General features: G+C 43.2%; 1 protein-coding gene across 1 annotated transcript; it reads left to right on the forward strand.

Annotated features, from left to right (window-relative positions):
* Window positions 1-310: 310 nt before the first annotated feature.
* Window positions 311-21,464, forward strand: PSMB7 (proteasome (prosome, macropain) subunit, beta type, 7; the record flags this gene model as incomplete). Its single annotated transcript, XM_010195134.1, has 6 exons — window positions 311-408; window positions 714-854; window positions 1,159-1,274; window positions 7,690-7,748; window positions 20,737-20,888; window positions 21,347-21,464. Coding segments are annotated over 6 exons (678 nt in total), but the record flags the coding sequence as incomplete, so codon positions are not given.
* Between the last annotated feature and the right edge of the window lie 343 nt (window positions 21,465-21,807).

Genomic DNA, 21,807 nt, shown 5'->3' on the forward strand with positions numbered 1-21,807 from the left:
GGCCGGGCCGCGGGCCTCTCCGCCCCCAGGCTGAGTTAGGCGGGAGCGCGGCCGTCCCTGGCCCCTGAGCTGGGGCTGGGGCAAGGCTGCTCGGTCCTGGGGTGGCCCTGTCGGGAAGCGGCGTCCTGGCGCGACTCCTTGCAGAGATTCTGCGCTGCTGAGTCATTCTGAGTGTCCCCGGCCTGTGCCGAGCCGGCTCATGCGGGGCCCCATCCGAGCTGCCCCGGGCCTTGCAGCCGATCTCACTATCGGCGTTGGAAAGGTCCCCGTTGGAGGTCGAGGCTTTAGGAATGATTTTCTCCTTCCGTAGGATGGTGTAGTCCTGGGAGCAGATACGAGGGCGACTGAAGGAATGGTTGTTGCTGACAAGAACTGTTCAAAAATACACTTCATTTCCCCTAATATCTAGTAAGTATTAACGTTGTTTGTTGTGTGGAGGTGTTTGTAATAGTGTTGGGATTTTTAGAGAGGTACTTTGCTAACAGCAAATATTAATATGTACTTTAAAATGGTAACTTATAAGCAAAGCTTGGGGATTTTTGGTATTTCATTTACGCTTAAACACGCTTTCTAGTCTGAAAACACTGACTGTATGAGAACTTAATTTCCTCAATTTTAAATTGAGAAACCTTCCAATTGTTGGATAAAGCATAGAGTTATCTGTTTCCCCTGTCCTCCCCACCTTTTCCTAACTTGCTGATTGCGTTTTTCAGTTGTTGTGGTGCTGGAACAGCTGCAGATACTGATATGACAACTCAGCTGATTTCTTCCAATCTGGAGCTCCATTCACTGTCTACTGGGCGACTTCCGAGAGTTGTCACAGCTAATCGGATGCTAAAGCAAATGCTTTTCAGGTAACTGAATGGGTTTCTTGTCTATTAACAGCACTGTTAAAACCACTAGTGAATATTTAAACTCCTGTGAAGGAGCGTCCTTCCTACTTGCTTGTCCAGTGCTTGTTTATTCTGCTTGACACTGAAGTATATTCTAGTGAATTTCTTAATTTAAGCTATTGCTCACAGACAGTAAAAGTGGCCTTTCTGATGTGGGGATGTACCTGGTATAATCATGGAAGAATTCTCAAATGCATACATTGCATTAAGAAGAACCACAGCTTTATTGTGGGCTTTCAGATTCACATGTAATCATTGCTTCTAGGTATCAGGGCTACATTGGAGCTGCCCTGGTTTTAGGAGGAGTCGATGTGACGGGACCTCACCTCTACAGCATATATCCCCACGGATCAACAGACAAATTGCCTTACGTTACCATGGGTAAGTGATTCTCCCTCAGTATTGTAACACAACTGCCTGGTCAAAAGGGTGAGCACTTCAAATTATTATTTAAAGAGTTTTTACTTGACTCCCATTGTCTGGGAGCTGTACAGACCTCAGACTTCAAAGACAGGGGTATACATTTGTAAGGCAGATGCACTGTTCTGTTTATTTTCTAACACTAAAACATAAGCTGTTATACTACTTAAACTGCTAAAGAATGGTATTAGGAAAGTTGCCCTGTGCATTGTGCAGCATACCTTACAGCAGGAGAACTGTGGAATAATAATAATAGTAATTGTGGAGACCTGATTTGCATATAGTCCTAGCTTATGGCTCATTTGAGGTCTCCTTTGGGGAATTAATTCTGCCTGAAGTTCTTCTGTAGTTTCATTAGGAAGAACACATGCCTCGGTTTTCCTTTGAGACTGTTGTATTTCTTGCTAAGTAGCAGCTCTCTTTTACTTAAGAAGGCGCTTTGTAGTAGCGAAGCAACACCTGGTTTACTTTCTATGTACAATAATTGGTCTTAACCACTGTGTGGAACTTCTCCATAAAGCAGTTTAATTCCGTCTGCTGCTGGGGTCAACCTGACATGAGTAGCCCCCCTCACCTCTCCTGTTGTGTACCATTTTCTGTAATAGCAGTAATTTGAGCTCTAGGCATGCGCAGTTCTGTGTTTGTAGCACTCACTTTCAAGTTGGGCTTTGCGATAATATTGAGAGCTGAACCCACAGGTTTTTCGCATGCTTTTTTGGCAATTACAAATGTTCAGGTTATATTGTGAAATACTGTCTTGAATGAAAGCTTGGGTTTGGTGGAGCTATGAAACTAATGTAGTGTAGAGTCCACATATATTGGGGAAAAAAAAATGGTCTGAAAATGAAGTGTGTCAGATCAGTAAATTAGATTCAACCTTTGTCTCATGCAATTTTTAAGCTGGCTATGATAGGGAAAATATAGCTGATCTTTTTCTGTTTGTGGATGGCATAAAACAGCTGCCTACTACATCCTTGGAAATGTTAAAGGTCTTCTGGATCTTTGCACTGCTGAGACAGTGCAGCTGTTAACCTGAACAAGCTGATTAACCGTATAGTGCGAACTGATGAGCGTGCAGAAACTCTGCAGAGGTGGCACTGGACCAATAGATGGGGCCATTACCTCAGGAACTGGCAAATCACTCACTTGGCAGAGAAAATCCACCTCACAGTCATGTGGGGTCATTGTTTAGCCTTTGGTGTAAAAACAAGTAAATGCCTGCTCCTTATAATCGTCTTATACCCAATATTGCAGTTAACTGTAAACCTGTAACTGACTCTATACCCACAACTGCTTGTAGTTGGTTGCCTGGATAAAGTCACAGTTTCCCTTATATACACAGTTACTGCGCTTTAAATGTAGCATTGCTGAAAATCCTGGCCCCTGCTCTTTCCCAGCACAACAATAACATAGTAGCAGAATAAGCTGAAACAAGTAGGAAGTGGAATATGGGTGGATTAAGTTCATTGTAGCTGGAACTTTGACTTCTTGTCAGCTGTGGTGGGTCTGCCTGGTGATCAGGTGTTACTTTTGACCATGCAGTCAAACAAAGCCCTTCTCAGCATGGATGTCCTTTACCTTTCTACACTCACTACATTGATACTTCCTCCAGTGACTAGGAGATATTTTAGTAAAAGGATTTGCTTATGTGCATAAATAAAAGATAGAACTGAGACAGCAGAAAAGGTATCAAAGCTCAATTTGAGGATAGTTGGAATTTTAGACTGATCTATTGTTCGGTTTTTTCCCCCAAATGTTCTAAGGGCAGTTTATTACATTGGGGTGGTTATTTTTAGCCAGTTAATCTGTGGAAATTCCATATTAAATAGGAAAGGCTGTTGAAGCATTGGGGTTTTGTTTAAATGTGTGAGTGTGTGTTTTATTTAGCTGTAGTGTGTTTATGGATGGACAGAGTGGTGTCCTCCCTTGCAAGGATATTAAGAGATACTCAGTGCTTACTCAGGAGTGAAAACATCAAATTAAACTGTTTGTGCTGACAAAGGACAAAATCGGATTTCAGCAAACGGTGCAAGATTGTCTGATTGCTTGGCTTGTCTAGGAAAGCTTCTGGCCAAGACTCATAATGAAATGCATGCATAAAATTAAAACACTTGAAGTCTGTAGTTCAGCTTTCAGAAGCAGTCAGTATGTTCCAGGCATCTCTGGTGGCTCAGGCTCGTCCCCTGACACCAGTGTTGTTACATATTCATAAATCAGCTCTTCAAGCGTCGGCAGCGCCGTCCTGCAGAGCAAGCACTGCCGCTGCTGAGACGCAGCCCCTCTGCCAGAAACTGGGGTGAAAAATGATCCCTATCGATGGGGCTGTGGAGATCACAGGATTTTTACCTGGAATGAACAGCAAATGGAATACCAATGAGTGCGTGTGAATAAATGCTCTGTCAGGGAGCCCTGACACTGATGGATTAGGAGGTGCTAAATGTTGCTCTCTCAAGGCACTGCACATCCTCCGGTGTGGCAGCCTGAGGTAGCAAACAGGTCCTTGGGTGATGGAAATGGACTGTGCTTAGCAATAAGGAGCTGTCTTCAGTGAATGCTCTGCTAAAAAGATCCTGTTCATCTCTTTTAGAAAAGCTCCTGCAGTTGCAAAGCAGTGAAAACTATTGTCAGCTTGATTTTTTTTTTTCCCCTCTGTTAGTAATTACCTTTCACTTGAAATCAATACTGAGGTGACCCAACTTCTCAAGTAAAGACCACACGAGATTATAAAACGAGTTTATTACAGTTAAGTCCTGAAAATTTTTAAATAACTTAGCTGTGAAAACTTACAAAATTACCAGTGTTTCTTAAAGAAGGAGGAAAAAAAACCTCTTATGGTCTTAAAACTTCCCTGGTTCATGCTCATTATGGGACTGGAAAGCATTTGCCTCAGAATACAGCTCTGCATCTCATTGTTTTTAGTTCTTTATAATTTGTTTGCCAATCAGTATTTTGATATATTTAGAAGCTAGATTAATATTTCCTCGATACTTGCTTCTAAAGTGTACCTTACTGAACATGCATGCGAAATAAATTCTTTGGAATTGACACAGCATTTTTCCTTGGAGTGTGTTTCCAGGGTTGCTGAGGTGTAACTGTTCATACCAGTGTTCATTAAAAATCTAGCTGGAAGTTGTTGGGTTCCCCCAGCACCCCCCGATGTTGTACAATACAAATACATGATGACTTTACTAACTATGCTTTTAGTTTTAGTTATCCTGTTGGTCATACACAGAACAGTTGTAAACATCCAACATTTAAAAAAAAAATCCAACAAAGAAAAGTTCTTATTTCTGCATTGGCTGTGTTGAGATTTCAAACTCGAGTTATCTCTCCAAGATAAATATCTAGTTCTGTATTGAGGTATCTGGTTGGTTAAAGACACTGCTTAATGATGCATTCTCACATTAAAGCATTTCTGAATGTTTTAATAGATTAGAGGTTGAACTGCTGCTACTTTGTGATGTCGAATCCGAGCTGGTAGTCAGTTAAATCAGCTCCTGTGTGTATGAGGTTGAACATCCATCCCTAGTTAATATATGCTGGTTTGCAGTGTTTGGATTTTCTTTCTCCAGACATTGTTTGGGAGTTGTTGAGGTTGTTTCTACATAAAGGCAGAGCATGCTTGTTAAAAACGAATTACTGGTGGGCATTGAGTAGGTGGACAAGGGAACAGCTGTTTCCCACATACAAGCAAGTTCTCTGTAGGCCCCTAATATCTAAGTTTTCTGTGCTTTTATGGGTACTGCAATAAGAAAACCATACTTCCAGTGTTTCCTTAAGTTCACAGATGTTATTGCCAGCTCTCTGGTTACAAAGCACAGCTTCCACCCTTCAGTTGCACTGTGTGAGCATTGTAGGGGGCTTTGGATCGTGTGTGGAGCCTGACAAACGGATGGTGAAATGAGGGGGTTTCAGTCCTCAGCAGTGCAAGGAGGGAGGTCAGGGGATGGTTCTTGGTGTGCTACAGGTGGATGTATGCATGTCAGTGGTGGTTTTCAGAACAGTTCCTATTGCTGTTGTCAAACAGCAGCTGATTTGTTTTGATGGAGGAACTCAGAAGTATACATTTATTTCTGTTTCTAAACACTGTTTACATCTGGTTTAAGTGAGGGTAAAGAGTTTTCATTGTGCTGTTTAAGATCACAGAAATCTGCTCTTTCAGAGAACACTTAGCTGTGCGGTGAGACTTTTGCTAAGGCACTTTTTAAATGCCAGCCTATAAAACTTAATGTTTAGGATTTATAAACAGTAGACCAAAAATCCTCAGAGTTTATTAAGCTTTTCCAGCTTTGCCTGTTCTGTTGGAACCTCCTTGAGATTGTGGTTTTTTGATGTCAATGTCTATACGTAGGCTTCAATAAATTAAGACTTCCAGCAACTCTTTGAGAACTTAAATTATCGGATTGTCTGCATTTCTTTATATAAAGTTGATACTAAATACGGCATTTATTTGCATCTTGGTAATATAGGGAGATAAATAATTATGTGTGAGATTACTGCAATATTTTGTTATTGATAGTTTTTGTCAGTTTTTGAAGTTTTAAGAAATTAAGAGACTTTTTCTTAGCTCAGTAGCTTCAATGCAGTAACTTCTGTCAGATGTTACCTTTCATACTTGCATTCTGGCACATTTTTTAGTCTTTGTGTCAAAGAATTGGTGTCCAAGGGTAAGATTGTTTTCTGGTTTTAATGCTTCCCATTCTGCTTATGGTAGGACCTCATTTGAATGTAGTAAGAATGTGGTCTTTGTTTGAGACCGTATTTTGGATGTTTTTTTCCCTCCTTAGAAATGTTCTCCTGTCATTCCACAAGGAGAATAGTTATGGTTTGAGACCTGTTTGTTTTGAATCACACCTTATTTTGACCTTGTTTGAAGGATCAGTAAAATTCCTCTTGCGTATGATTTGTTCCGTGGTATCAGCTGTTTGTATCAGTGGCTTATTTCTGCTGTTAGTCGCTTAAAAATCTTTATTTCCAGTTTCAGCATCTAAAATGGAGTCATGTATTGCTCCAAGGTGTAAATGAATAGTCATTGCCTGTAATACAAGTACACACTCGGAGTGTCCCACTGCTTTTAGATGTGATGTATTTGGTACTGTAAAGGTAATGATCCTCAACCGCAGCAATATTCTGTAACAGGAATATCTGTCATATTCATTGGGATTACCATGCCCATTGATTTGTGTCTGTAAATCTGCTGTTTCTACCCTTTAAATGTGATCTATAATTGGACTTCCTTAAATGGTTCAGATAAGGCAGTCTGTATTTCCTCTGCAGTGTCACTGTCAGCTTCTCCTTTTTCATTATACATTCAGCAGACTTGATAAAATCAGCAGGACACCTCATTTGAAACTGTTTAATCGCTGCCTTTTTCTTTCACTAAACCATTGAGGTGGTCAAGCGATATACACAAATCATTTTAAATAGAAAATATGGCTTTCTCTGTGACCCAGCTAAACAGATAGCAGTATGCAAAACAAGTTAAAAAGTAATAAATGCCAAAAAATCTTCTAATTGGAGTAAAAAATTGCAGGCAACTTTATTTACTCCCCAAAAGTAATGCTTTCTGAAATATGGTTAAGGCCACAGACAGACAAGATATCTTCCTGAAGACTTGCTCCTTCTGAACAAAGCAACTTTACAGTTTCAAATAGTACCATGCTGCTCTTCATATTAATTTACGGAAAGCACATTTACAGCGCTTGCAGTCGCAGTGCTGTGGGTAGAGATGGCTGCTGCTTCACTACTGCACTTACACTGCGTCCTTCAAGAGAAGTAAACTCCTGTTTTCATAGCTGTCACTTTGTCTGTTCAGCTGGTATTGTTCGATGGAAAAATAATGGCACAAAGTAACTGCATAATGAACAGTTTAAAAGTAGATATTGGAGATAAAAGTAGATATGGGGATGACCTGATGGGAGCAGCCAGCTCCCCATCACCACTGCTGGTTGTGTAGTGGTGACTGTGCCAGGGCAGCTCGTTCAAGCGGTCTCTTTGTTCTGGGGGTCGTGATACGAAGTTACAGACCTCGAGACGTGCCCAGGCACATAAGTGGGGCAGGAGGAACAGAGGAGTAGGAAACACAACTGTGGCATTCGGCTAACTTCCTTCTTCCACCTCATTTTCGTAGCTTGGTGCTCAACATAAGAGAAAGAAAAATGCTGTCAGAATGGGAACCACGACAAGTCTGTGAACACTGGCTGCAAATTTAGAATTAAATTAGGTGCTGGACTTTTAGAGGGTAGATGCTTCAAAGTGGAGACTAAGGTGGACTTCAGTCTGTTTTGTGCTGCTCATATTTGTTATATTTTTCTTTAAAAAAACCACTGTATCTAAATATACCAGCTAAAGGAGTGTCCTGACTTTGTTACCGTAGGTTCTGGATCATTAGCAGCTATGGCAGTATTTGAAGACAAATACAAACTGGACATGGAGGTAAGACACTTTTTTAAACCTCGGTGTTTCTTCCCTCAATAATTCTCATGATCATAAAAATGTAAGAAAGTTGAAGCTTTAAAAAAAGAGAAAACTGCTATTTCCCTGCATTCACCCAGTAGATGGGTAAAATAAATTTAAAGAAATACAGCTTCTTGCAGATTTAAGTTTGGAAAAACTCGTGTGATTGTGGTGATGATTCTGGGATTATAGTTGACCTCAGGAACTGGACAGCCACATCGCTGCTTTTCTTCCAGTGGTCAATGCTGTGCTCTCCATCTGGAGAAGAGATGCTTGGTTGTAAAAGCAACCAAAAAAATGTTCAAGTAGTATATGAAACAAAATGGATTTCCAGCTGATCGGGTATGTCTGGAACTAGTGACTGCACTTTTATTTTTAATATCTACTTAAAAGCTGATCGTCAGAAGATTTGTAAGGACATGGGTTGTTTTTTGTTTGTTGATCTTGATAAAAATGGGAAAATGTTTGGTTGCTCATTATAGAGAATCATTCAGGAGAGCTGAAAGCTGGAGTGTCATCAAGAGCAGAATAAATGATTTGGTTACTTTTTATGAATGTATGTAGTACATCATTTCTGTATTATCTGTAGTATTTCCTTACACTCAGTTACACCACGTTCAGTGCCTGCTAACACTGAAAAATCCAGTCATCTGGACCAGACTATTGATGAAAACAAAACCCAAACAATTAAAGGGCTTTATGTGACCATATTTTGTAAAATGCCTCAGTAATGTCAGGCCCTCTTTTAAACCACATTCATCTCTTCAGACTTCTTGTGAATGCTTCTTCTCATTCCAATTGATTAATAATTTCACAGTGAAGAAAAAAACTTCAGACTTTAACACCACTGAAAATGAACCCATTAAAAATCACTTGTAGCACTGACAGTTGCAGTCATTTTGGCCTACAGTGCAGATATAACAAATCCTAGATATTAGGTATTGCTGAATAATGTGGCAAAGGAAGAAGTTAATGTACTTCAGAAAAGGTCTTCAGATGTTCCACGTCCTTGTCATGCAGCTGAGGACTTCCTCCCCTCTAGCTGCTGGTGCACAGCAGTGCGTGTTCAGGTGATGGCCCTGCAAGTCCACTGAGTTCTTCTCTAAAATCAGTTAATTCAACTTAGGTGATGTCATGCCCCGTTACATCTCCTGAAGGTATGTGATGTGTAATACCAGTTGACTTTACAGAAACACCAACCAGACTTGTTTTGATAAACCATTTAAGAATTAGTAATAAGCAGTTTTCCAGTTATTCCTGGACCTGGCTCCTTTTCTGTCAGTATACATGAAATAGTTGTAGGTGTGCAGGAAGACCAGGGTTCCTGTGTTGCTGAAGTGTTTTGGGCAGCTCTGAAGGCACTGGACTTCTGTGCTCTGGTATGCTTTATAAGTGCTATCAGAAATATTGGAGTATTTTAAATAGCCACTTGAGTTTCTTCTGTAAGGAGCATTACACCAGACGACTGATTAAAGAGCCACCAGATAGAAGAAGACTCTCTATTTTTTCCTCTCTCCTCATGCTGCTGTAGCAATGACAGAGTCTCTTTTTCCAGCCTTGCTGGTGCTAGTCACACTGCAAACCCACAGCTATGGCATTGTGGTCTGCTTCCACGGATACAAATGTCAAAGAGCTGGGCTATGAAACTAAAAAATCTCATTCTCAACTAGTTTTCAGGCTTGTATTTGAAGTCATTCTTTTTGTAAGAGCAACCAAAACTGGTAAAACTCCAACTTTTCCTATTTAGAAAGGTCATCCTAATTAAATTGTCTTCATACACAACCATAAACGGCAGCAGATATTCGCAGTTACAACAAGCCCGTAAAAATGCAGCCTACGAGTTTGTAGAAATAGATATTTAGATCTTAGAAACTGCATGGACCTTAACCCTTCCTCTGTTTTTACTAGATATGGTTATTTAATGACAATTTAGTAATTATACTAGCTAAACCAGCGAAGTTTCAGGTTGAGCTTTAGCTCAGCTGTACTGTTAAGCACTTATTCGTATTCTGTTATGACTGCCAGCTTAAAATACTTCTAAGTCAAATGTGGTTTTTCTCCCCAGTAAAATAAGAAAATAATAAATGATATTTCTATAGGAATTAAAACAAATTCAATTGGAATTACACTACGTGTATTTGACGTAAAATTTGCTATGAAATGGCATTGATGATAAAATTCCTGGAGATGAATTTAATGAAATGGGTAGAGGATTAATATTTGTCTGTCAAGATCAATACTGCTTTCTCTTGCACTAATTGTCAGAATATCTTGCTAGGGCTACTGGAGGGTAGTGGTGTGCTTCAAGACCATCACATCACAGAAAAAGGATTCAAAGGCAAACTGTCCTGCACCCTCTGGTATCGACTTGCAAATTAGCATCTGGAATGTAATTAAACAAGCTTAATGAAAGTAGCAGCTGAATACTACTGCAGAAGACAATCAGCTTTTTTGCCTCTGATATATATTCTGTACTATTGAAGCTGATCACCAAACGCATCGTGTGAGCACAGTTAAAAAAAATTAGCATTTATTTGAAGAATAGGAACTGTTTTTCATTCTGTTATGCTTTTGGCGTGCTCTGGTGTCCCAGGAGAGCCGTGCCGCAGCAGATAGTGCACAATATTTATAAATCCGTGACAGGCAATAATAGCAACTTGAAAAATTCTTTAGCTGGAATTTCAAGTTGAGAGCTGCCAAAAGCTGAGAGGATCAAATCTGCAGTGGCAGCTGCTGTGCCCTACAGTTAGAATCACAGACTTTGAAGATGCTCAGCTTAAAAAAAAGATATAAAAAAAAATAAAAAAAGACTGCAGGCTTCGCCAACTTTTGCAGGTTTCTAGAGCCCTGGCGCTGTGCCTTTTGAAGCAGAGTTGCTGAGGCTTCTACCACTGCCTGAGGCGTGCTAACACCAGCAGGATGTGGTTTCTTTCCAGCCTTAGCGTGTCTTCAGGTTTATGTAGCACATGCTTTGTCACTGCCAGCCACAACGGTCCTTCCTGGCTGCAAAGCGGGAGATGGTCTTTGCCCAGCGCCTGTCACAGAAAGCGCCGGGATGGATGGCGACGCACGAGTGCCACTTGTGCGGCCTGATTTATGGGGCATGTTTCATTATGGAGAAGTGCTGGCCTCTAGAGGAGCCATTATAGATTGCTGGAGATGGGAACGCTTTCAGCCCCGAAGCCCTGTAGGTTCTTCAAAAATGTAATGCCAAGCACCTAACTGCTGTGGAGCAATATTAATCTGTCATGTGGGCAGCTATAGATCTACTTTAAAAAACTTAAGTGGAGGAACAGCACATCTATTAGAGTGGTTTGAGCTTAGATCTTTCATTGCAGTCAATTTTTCTTGCAATAGAGTATAGCCACATGGTTTTTAAACCTTGCAGTTGGATTTTGCAAATGCATTCGTGCCTTCTGGTGTTAAACAGTAATAAAGAAATACCCTGAGTCAGTGGGCAAGGAAACCATCATGATCTGGGAAAAAAAATCTACAGTATTGAATAGAGGAATTCTGGGTTTATCTGTACAGTGGTTGTTGGATTCCTCGTGAGATGGGGATATTCTATATTTTACACTGGTATTTGACTTTTGTTTGAAAAGTAGCAGCTTTTTGTACACAGAAGAATTATTTGCTGTACAGCAAGGCTGTGTAGTAGCCTTCTGATACCAGCTTCATGTTTAAGCTGCTTGTAACTTCATTTCTTTTCTGTATTTCATCAAAACAGCCAGGTTTAATAAAAAGAGGATCCAAAAGGAAGAGATTCAGTAGAAGTCACAGAATAGGTGGAGAAAGTCTGGCAGGTTTTTAATAATTTCTAAAATAGATCACCCCAGAACGTGAGATTGTATTTACAGTCCTTTGGGATTCCATTTTGTTAGTGTGGTGCTGAATGAGAACAGAAATTCTCTGGGGGGTAAGAACAGACTAAAAATAAGAGGGGGGGTCCTGTTCTGAGTATGTTCCACTTGGAGCATGGGTGCTTACCCTCCTGCATTAACTCTGCTGTCCAAAAACCTGCCCCTTGCTCTCCTGCTGGACACTTGCCCTCCCTCACCTGGTCAGTTTGCTTTTGTGATCGTTGTGCAGCGATGGCTCTTGCTGACTCGTTTGGTTTTGACACACCTGGAATAGGGAGCGATCTTAGGAGCAACTCAGCCTTTGGATTTGGGTAAGAGGAAGAAAGATGAGCAGACAGGAGGAGCTGGATGTGGAAACCTTTTCAGTGGATGGTTGCAGCTGTCAGCAGGTGCATTCACAAAGAAATCGCAGGAAATAAGAGGACTGCAAGTTGCAAAAGGTGTACTTGGGCTTTTCTGGTCCAGAGTTTTGGTTTTGGCTTTGCTGCTGATTTTTGAGGTACCTGTGAGCAGCCCAGAGTGAAGCAGCTCGGGCATAAAGAATGCCGTCCTTCAGACGCTCAGTGTGCACTGATGGTCTGTGCTGTACCCAAGTAGAAAGCAGTCTAAATTCAACTTTTACTGTGTACCCGTAAAAAATACATCAGACACAGTACAAACTACAACGAAAACGTGTCACCTTCTTCCATTTATAAGCAGCCGCCATACAGATCACTGAAATGTTTGTGCTCCTATTTCCTACTGTCCCTGGGTATGGTGGTATTATTTTTGTTTATTAACTACTGCCACTAATCCTGGGCTATTTCTGGAAACTGTCAAAACTCCCTGATCTTCCACAATAGTTGTCTCATCAGTCTTATTTAGCCTGCGTCTGTGTGATTCGAGGCTCCGGAGCGATGACAAGCCGCTTGTGAGTTCTGTGTTCATTAGTGCCGGTGATCAAAATGCCCGCGTCCTGCCATTGGGCTCAGGTGTGGGCTGATCCCAGCAGCTGCCACCCGAGCTTTAATGACCCTGTGGGACGGTGACTGCTGCTGGGAGCTGTGTGGGCTGCGCTGGGCGGCAGACAACAGAGATCAAGGCCCAAGCAGAGGCGTTTAACTGCGGAGCCTGCCTGGGGTACCTGAGCCTGGTGGTGTCAAACACCAAGATAAGTAAATGGGACGAAAAAAGAGATCTGATTCTGTGAACAAAAATAAGTAGAGTATTTGTGTGCTCTGTGTATTTCATTACCCAGTGACAATAAGGGAGACTGTTAGTGGCAGATCTCCACTGCCTTTCCTGATAGGTGACACAGATTTCATGCTCTCCTTACCTTACCTGTATTGTCTCCTTCAGAGTTGATATTCCATGGGTAAATACCAGGTGGTAGTGCAGACAGTCATCCAGATAATAAAGGCTTATCATGCTGTTTCTCCTTTTTAGAGTAGATTAAAATTACTCTGTGGTAACCTGCTTTCTGCTTGACACACTGAACAGTTAGTGCTGTTGCCACCTTCTTTCACAGCGTTATGCCTCGGAGTGATTTCCTTTGCAGAACTAATGCTAAACAGGAAATATGGAGCTGATTTGAAATGTGCTATCTGGATGTGCTCAGGAGTGGCTGGGATTACTGAGAGTTGGTTTGAGGTGTGCTTTTTTTGAACGTATCAGAGCGCAATTTCTGTGCAGAAACTGAGTGGGAAGCTGCCATCAGTATCAGTGAGAGCTACCCGTGATACCCAGTAGCACCTTCTTCTGGTTTTCTGTTTACAGATTGTATTGAGGGAAATAAATTTTACCTTAGTTTAAATTGGGCCTTGCTGCCTGACAGAGAGCAACCGTTTCTTCACCTTCGCGAAAGTAACACTTAAACTTTGTACGTAATAATGCAGACAGGCTCATGGGAAGCAGGGCTCCATGTGAAGAGATCGTTTCACTGCGCAGGGTAGATGCAGGACAGGTAATTATTTTTGATGCATTTCTCAGGAGCAGGTGCTCCAGCTTAAATGGTTTTGGTTTGTGTATTTCCCGAAACTGCAGAACATGGGCAAAACACTGGGAAATATTCTGGATGGCTCAGAGCCCCAGTGCCGCCCTGCGGGTGCAGGGAGCACCGAGGGGAACCATGGGGGGTGGGAGCTGGCCTGGGCTGCAGGGGTGGGGGGCTCCTTGCCACCCAATCTGCAGAGGGCCCAAGACTCCTTTTTCCAAATAAAATATTGACCTTCATTCCCTTCTGTCGTCTTTTTCAGAGGTAAAGTGATAGCAGATCTCCATTCCCATTACTCTATTTGAAGCCAGGCATGTTCTTGCTGGATATTCACCTTTTGATACACAGTAATAACATACAGTAATTTTAACTATTATCTTCTGCATGGTTTGTATCTCTGGCCACTTCCTGGCAGCTGGGGCTCAGTGTTACTGTACAGAAAATAGAGGATATTGCGCTGTCAGAGTAGGGCTTGCAGCCTGGCAGGATTTACAGCTCTGTCGCTGTTAAACCAGTTTGCTTTATTTTGAGAATCGACTCCCTAAAAAACAGACATAAGAAATGATGGATTAAACGAATTTTCACATTCATTCCTAGCTCAGTATGGGAGCAGTATTAAAAGAAATCGTGTAGTTGTGAGAGAAGCTTGTAATTTAATTCTTTACCACTGGAAATACGTACTGGACTGATCTTCATGTAAGGAATGACATACAGGAACCAATGTTATTGAACAGTACTTCCAAAGCATACAAGTTTCCTGCCTGGGCAGGTAATTTGGCATAAATTGTTAATGTAAATCCAGGTTAGTGGGGAAGACGTTATTTTACTAAAAAAGATAAACTGCTGATTAATTCAGTATAGAACTCAATTACAAATGGAAAGTGTCTCTGCGGGATGCCAGTACCCTAAAGACAGCAGATGTTGAATTGATACTCCAGCATATTTCACACCGGTATGAAATATTAACGTGGTTTATTACACTTGTGGAAAGGGGGAGGCGGGGATGGGTCTGGGCTCGCAGGCATCACCATCGGAAGATGGAAAAACTGTAATCAGAGAATAATAACTGGGGACTTCAGTGCATTTCATCTGAGAAGTTCTTGGTAGAAAACATTTGGAAAAATAAACATTCACTACCATTAATCCCAGCAATACTGACAACTGCAGTACGGGATTACCTGATCTCTGACTGAGCTGGTAACGAATGTAGGTGCATTTGTGTAATAACTCAAATTGCAGCCTTTTGACGAGACCGCGGGGCCAGGGCAGTGGTTTCTTTTTGCACGGTTTCCTGCCTGTGCCGCTACTTCTTCACAAAATGGATCTTTGTGTGTTTTCTGTGTCAGGTAGGCAGCACGTGAACCCTGATGTGTTCCTCATCCAGGGATTAAAGCAAGTCAGGTTCTTGTCTCTCGCTGCACTGCGTTGGTGATGGCTCTTTTGAATGGAAGTCCAGCTTTGAACGCTTGCAGAAAGTCAGAATTTAGACAAATGTATTTGAAATGGCCGTTTGAAGCAGAAGGCACATCCGCAGGGTCTGGACAGGACGTGTTCTGCAGAGAAAATCCTGATCCTGTTCAATAGTCTTGTAGCCCTTGATGCCGCTGCTTGTGCAAATACCGAGTCATTCCCTCACCTTCCTGCAAGTGTGTGAAAGTCATGCTTCAGAATTCAGAGTGTTTCAGTGTCTTGTTAAATGAGGCTGTGGAAACTGAACTGGGAAATACCACGGTACACGTTACCTTGGTCTAAAATAAGTTAGCTGTTTAACACACAGAGTACTAGAGTTATTTCACTTTTCCCCCTTACTCTTGCTTTAGAAATTATTAAATTGGTTTATCTTATAGCACTTGTTCAGAAAAGCTACATAAACCTGTATATAATATTTGAAGGCATGCTTTTCTTTAGAAAGAAGTAGTTTGTTTTCTGTAGAGCATACACAGTTCCAGGTGATGCCATCTTTATACCTGTACAGGGCACAGTTTTAGTCCTCGACAGCTTTAGAGATCTCGATTTTTCCATCACGTGTGACATTCCGATAACTTCTGCCCTTCGTCATGCACGGACTGGTGTTGGGGCTGTCCCAGGACCCACCTCCGTGCTTTACTGCTCCGCATCTCCCAGATGCTGCTCCTCTTACAGGTCCTGATTTTCAGAACCCCTTTGCCTTGGTGTGATCATTGCTTTAATTATTTCTCCTTGCAGCTTCTATCTTGGAAATGTTTCTTTGTGCTGTGGTCTTTTGGCGTCTCACTTTAATCCTGTATTCTGTGACTCGGAGTCCTACGTGCTTATCACAGAATCACAGAACCGCTTGGTTGGAAAAGCCCTCTGAGATCATCACGTCCAACCGTTCCTGTCTACCCCCTAAACCATATCCCTAAGTACCTCGTCTACCTGCTCTTTAAATACATCACATACACCTCTGTTAATCGCCTGTCTTGCATGGTTTGGGATGATGGAGGAAGAAGGGCAAGGGAAGAGCTACAAAGATTGGCTACTTCTAAATCTCATATACCTGATCAAAGATGAAAGAAAAGCAAAATATTTTGATTGTAACATAGGTCTATTTTTAAAAATATATCAAAATTATGAAACAGTGTCATTCAAAGTAATGAAACAGCGTCATTCTTCTGCACACTCTTTTGGTGAAGACTTACTAGTAGGTCTATTTTTAAAAACATATCAAAGTTATGAAATTGTCATTCAAAGTTATGAAACAGCGTCATTCCTCTGCACACTCTTTTGGTGAAGACTTATTAGACATGAATGGTTTACAGCAGATGTGCCAGCCCCTTTCCAGCTTCAGAAGGTGACAAGCAGCTCCATTCTCACCAGTGGAGTCTTTCAGGGTCCTCTCACAAGACAGACACAAGGCACTTGTGCTTCTCGGGTTTGTTCTCACTGGACTCACCCAGCAGATTTAGCATCGCTGCATCCATCTCCACTCAGTGCATCTCCTCGCATCCCCTCGGCTGCTGCTGAGTCTCTCGAAGTCTCACTGTACTTCTGTAGGTGCCTCTGTCCCTCAAGAGGTCTCCCTTTCCCAGCCCCACATTCCCAATGCTCCATTGTACATTGATTTTTTTACTATCATTGTCCTTCCTGAAGCTCCTGGTGTTGTTTTTCCTGCCCTTCTCTTCCCATGTGAGTCTCGTGGATTCTCACTTTAGGTAGCATTGGCTTTTTACATTACATACTTTGAACAGATTTCAGTCTGTTGTAAAAGACAGTTGTGATAAGTATGTGAATGGCTCTGTTTTTACAAAAACTGTGATACTGTCACATTAATTCTGTACTGATATTCACTGTACTGTTTCAAATTCCTGATGACACTTTTTATTGGACAGCTGCACTATGTGTTGTCTCTAACAGGATCCTGGTGACCCTACAGAAGGTAATTTCACTTGGTAAGAATTTAAAAATTAAAAAATTAAGAATTTAAAAATCTGGAAAAGACATCTCCTGTTTCACTTGCTTTCAAAGTTACAAAATGTCGAGGAAATAACATTCACAAGGCCGGCCATTCCAGCTGCATACTGAGAAACTTGTTTAAAGGCTGTTAGTAAAGACAGCATTAATTTGATGTAGAAACATGCCCAGCTTCTGCAGAAGTCTTTTCTTTTTGCACTTCAGTATTTGAAAGTCTGGTAATGGCTTAAGCGAGAAGGAAACTCTGTTCAAGTCATATACAAGAGTGATGTGGAAAAGTTCCTTATTGGGGCTGTTTGGGACTCGCACCACAGCAGCTGAGGAGAGGTGATCCATCAGCTCCTGAGTGTCTACAAAATGCAGCTCTCCAGATAACAGGTTTAAAGTAAAGATTTAATACAGTCTCAATCCACTCTGATGTTGCAGTGACAGTTTAAAACTCATTCTCTAAATCTCAGCAGACTTTATAGCCAGCAGTGGGCCCATATAAAGCTTAATGGCATTACAGCACATAAATCATCTTTTAAAGATGCTACCGGTAGCTCCAATATTAAATGCAGACAATTGTCTGTGTTATAAATAATTTATCAAACACCGTTTCAGATTAGCCTTCCATGCTGAGTTATTTATTTTAGCCTTTACTGCACTATTCCTAAGACACATTTTGAAAGCCCCATTACTGGTCACTTTAATGAACTTGGGGTCTGTTCTCGCCCCTCGAGCGCTGCGGTACATCTGCGGTGACCATTACATGGCCGAGCTGGACCTCTCTGCGCTGTTACCAGCGCTGCCCATTTGTCACGCGGTGGTAAATGGAGCTGCACATTGGAGCCGTGGGACGCGTTGTGCCGCGGTGATGGAGGCAAACAGATAGCGCCATAAAACGCTGCCTGTCACAGCCGGCGCTGCCCTACATCACTGCCGCCGAGCTCATTGCGGGAGCAGCGTGGGCCCCAGAGGATGATATTCCCAGTTAGCTTGGTCTTTGCAGCCATAACGCAGGAAGAGCTCCTTTTATGTACTCGGAACTTTTAGGGGTTTGAAGATTAATTACTGCGGTGCCTCGTTTGTGCCCCTGGAGCTGAGCCTGTGTCAGCGCTTCCCATGGCAGCCCCGGTCCTGCGTGGACTGTGCGTGCGGGAGCTGGTGGGGAAAGGTGGGGTTTTCTGTGCCTACTGTGGTCGCCTTTCCAAACTATGAGCAGGGAGGAGCAGTACCCACAGCACTGAGGCAGGGTTTCTGTAATTAGAACGATTCCAGGCTCGTTAAGGAGGCTGCGCAGTATCAGTGGAAGAGCCGAGGTCACATTTTGGGCTTTCTCAGAGTTGGGGATGCCTCAGTGCAGTTACAGCTGAGCTCTGCTGCCTGAACTGGGTGTTCAGCGCTGTTCTGATAGCAGTAGGTGGATAGAGGCTGTTTGAAAAAGTAAAAAAAAAAAAAGAGACGACTGTGGTATTCACATTGTTGTGTAGAATGAGTTAAATTAAAATCAAAAGGGAGAGTGGGACAAGCCCACCAATCTGCTTTAGTTTTCCTGAGTTGCGATGTGTTTCTTACATGAACAACTCGGATAACAGCTTAAAATTATTCTGGTTTTGTTACCGATTCTCTGCTGTCTTTATTTCAGTATGTGTGCTTTGACTGTAGTACTAAAATACCCGTAGCATACAACAAATCAGTGAATGTTCTCTTCTGTCAGCTGAATGAGGAATTATTTGCTTATCAGAGTTTTATTGCCAAAACCACTGAAAAAACATCCAGGAATTATTTTTACAGCACGGCCGTTCCTAGTCAGCTTGGTAGAAAGGAGAATCCAGTGTTTGGTATTTAAAGCAATGCTAATAAAAAAGGGAGTGAAGTAAGGATTTGTGCTGTTTCTGTAGTTCACTGACAGAGTGCCCCCCTCCTGGTCAGTGCTGCAGTGAAGATGTGAGAACAGGAGTACTGGTATTAACTACTACTTCATGGAGGGCGACTGGAGGATGCAGAACACGTGCTGGGCACAGCCGTGGCTGCAGCTGAGCTGATTTTGGGCTCCTCTTGAGCCGCGCTCGCGGGCAGGAGCTGTGCTGCTGCAGCAGGGCCGTGCAAGGAGCGGGGCTGGGGCTGGGCAGTGTCAGTGTCGCTGTCACGTGGGGGATACGGCAGCGACACCGCGGCCTTCGCGTGAACCAGTCTGCGTTTACCAAAATGAGTGCTGCGTGTTTGCTCGCTGTTTGCGATGTGATGGCAGCTGATGTGCTCAGAGGTGAGAATCGGCAGAGAGGTCACGATGGTGAGCTCGGCGTTCAGGGCTGAGCGTGTTGAGCCGAGCAGCAGCTGCCTGCAGTCCAGATGTCGGTGTCCACAGACGCATTTCGGTGTCACTGCTCCTGCGCGGGAACAGGCGCGCTCTGCTTGTGGCTTTCAAACAAGTTCTGTGTGCACCTCTGAGAAAAGCGATGGGTCTTATGTGCTCTGGTGCGTACTTGTGAGGCTGCCGAAACGGTGCGGGGTTGTGTGTGGGGGGGGGCAGCAGGGTTTTTGTGTGTGTGTATATTTATATATTTATATTTATGTACAGACATGGCTCTGTCAAGTGGTGGTGGATCTTTTGCCGTAAGGACAGGCACGTGCAGGTCCCCAGTTTTTACGACATTTAAAATGATCCATCAGGAGGTCGTTTCACTGCATTTCTTCATGCTCACATCTCCAGAGCAGAACGAAGGGTTTACCGGCCATACCCGAGGTTACTTCTGACAGCACAGAGCTGCTCTGTGATTCTCCAGAAGCTGCTTTGGAAATGAGAACAAACCCTGCCCTGAGCTGTAGAGGGAGCCAGCGCAGCTGTAATGACCCTGTCCTGGCAGGGGCCATTGGGCACAGCAAAACTTGTGGCTGTGTCGCTTTCTCAGCAACACCATTCATTGGTTTTGTTGGGGGAGGGAATTAAGATGATTACAGATCTGTAGTGATATTTCAGTTGAGAGCTTAATGAATCCGAAGTGTTTCCTGGTAAAAGACACCCATCTGAATGTCGTGTTTGTGCAACAGACACTGTTGCGCTGTCTCGGGCTATGAGGCAGCTTCAGTAAGGAATGGCTCTGAGATGAAGCCCTGAACTCCAGATTGCACCGTTCTGAGTGAGGTACTGAGTCTGACCACTGTTTTCAGCAGGGCTCTGCCTCCTCTGCAGCTGTGTTCAGTCTGGAATCAAAAGTAGAGCTAGGTCTACTTCGCACAGAGCGAGGCTGCCTTGCAACACAGTTACTGTTAAGATGACCGGAACGAACGCTGCAAACCAAGCTCTGCTACAAAATCACAGAAAGAATTGAGGTGCTATGGAGGGTGATTACACAGCCCGAGCCAGGGAAGACTTGAACTGAACAAGTGTGAACTTTCATTTGTGTGCAGCCGTTACGGCACTGCAGGGACCTTGTCATCTGCGTGTGCACAAAGGCCTGGAAGATAAAAATCATAACATTTATCTTCGTTAAGACAGAAATGTTGATGTTGTTCCTTGAGCACCTTCACTGGCTCTGACTGATCCGGGGTGGCGGCCCAGGCCCAAAGCTGTCCCTGTGCAGTCCCAGGGCTCAGCAGTGCAAACGCTCTGAGTGCTCTGGGATCCCTTTTGTTGCTTTGAGCGCTCGCAGCTTCCTCCGCACAGGGACAGCCGTTTGTGAATGCAGCGCCAGGGCAGTGCTGGCTTTTTCTGTTGCAGGAGGAGGAGGCCAAGCAGCTCGTCAGAGATGCCATCGCGGCCGGCATCTACAACGACCTGGGCTCAGGCAGCAACATCGACATCTGCGTGATCAGCAAGAGCAAGCTGGATTTCCTCCGTCCGTACGATGTGGCCAACAGAAAGGGGGACAGGTTGGTGTTCTGTGCGTTATCTGCTCCTCCTGGCAGTTCCCGTTCCGTAATCCTGAATTCTGTCAAGGATATTCTCTTGCTCTGTAGATTGAGTTGCAGCTGAACAGCAGCTGCTGGTGGCACATACAGAGTGTGAAGGAAACAAGGGAACTGAAAGAAATGCATTGCTTGGTTTTGGAGTGAGGGTACACAGCAAGAATGGCCTGTGCAATAATGAGACCCCTTATTTCTGTGAGGCAGCCTTCCCAGTTACTTGGTAATTTCTTCTTTTAAATTACTCTTTCCTAAAAATGCTCGTTTATCTGAAACTTTTATCAGTTACGGCTATCGGGTCAGGTTCTGCAGAAGCCACAATTCCTTTACTTTGGACTCCACAGGAAGCTTCTAGAGAAAGCTGATGAATTTTACAATTTTAAATGACCAACCTCCAGCTGAATTGTCACCCGTTTCTGTCACAGGTACGGCAGGTACAAGTGCGAGAAAGGAACCACTGCTGTTCTCACGGAAAACGTCGCACTCCTGGAAATTGAGGTGCTGGATGAAACCGTACAAACCATGGACACGTCCTGAGCCGTCCCGTGCTGCACCAGCTCTGCTTGGAGGCTTTCCCGTGTCAGGAGAAACACGCGGCTGTAGAAAATAAAGCAGGTTCTGTCATTCCCTTCATTGGTGTTGATTCTTTTGCTGCTTTTCCTTTCTTACGCTGTTGAAAACGTGAGGCTCACACAGACCAGCACTGCAGCACCTTACCTGCTCTGTGTAGTGCTGGGCGCTGGGAAGGGGAGCTGGACTTTACCCCAAAATACCTCTATTATCACGAGAGAGAGCCAGGCCCTGGAGTGGACACCACATGTGGTGCTGGTGCAGGGGCAGAAAAACCACGCAGTACCACGGCTGCTTTGATATTTCACTCCAGGAA

The sequence above is a fragment of the Mesitornis unicolor genome, unplaced genomic scaffold (genome assembly GCF_000695765.1).
Source record: "Mesitornis unicolor isolate BGI_N332 unplaced genomic scaffold, ASM69576v1 scaffold29480, whole genome shotgun sequence".
NCBI lineage: Eukaryota > Metazoa > Chordata > Aves > Mesitornithiformes > Mesitornithidae > Mesitornis > Mesitornis unicolor.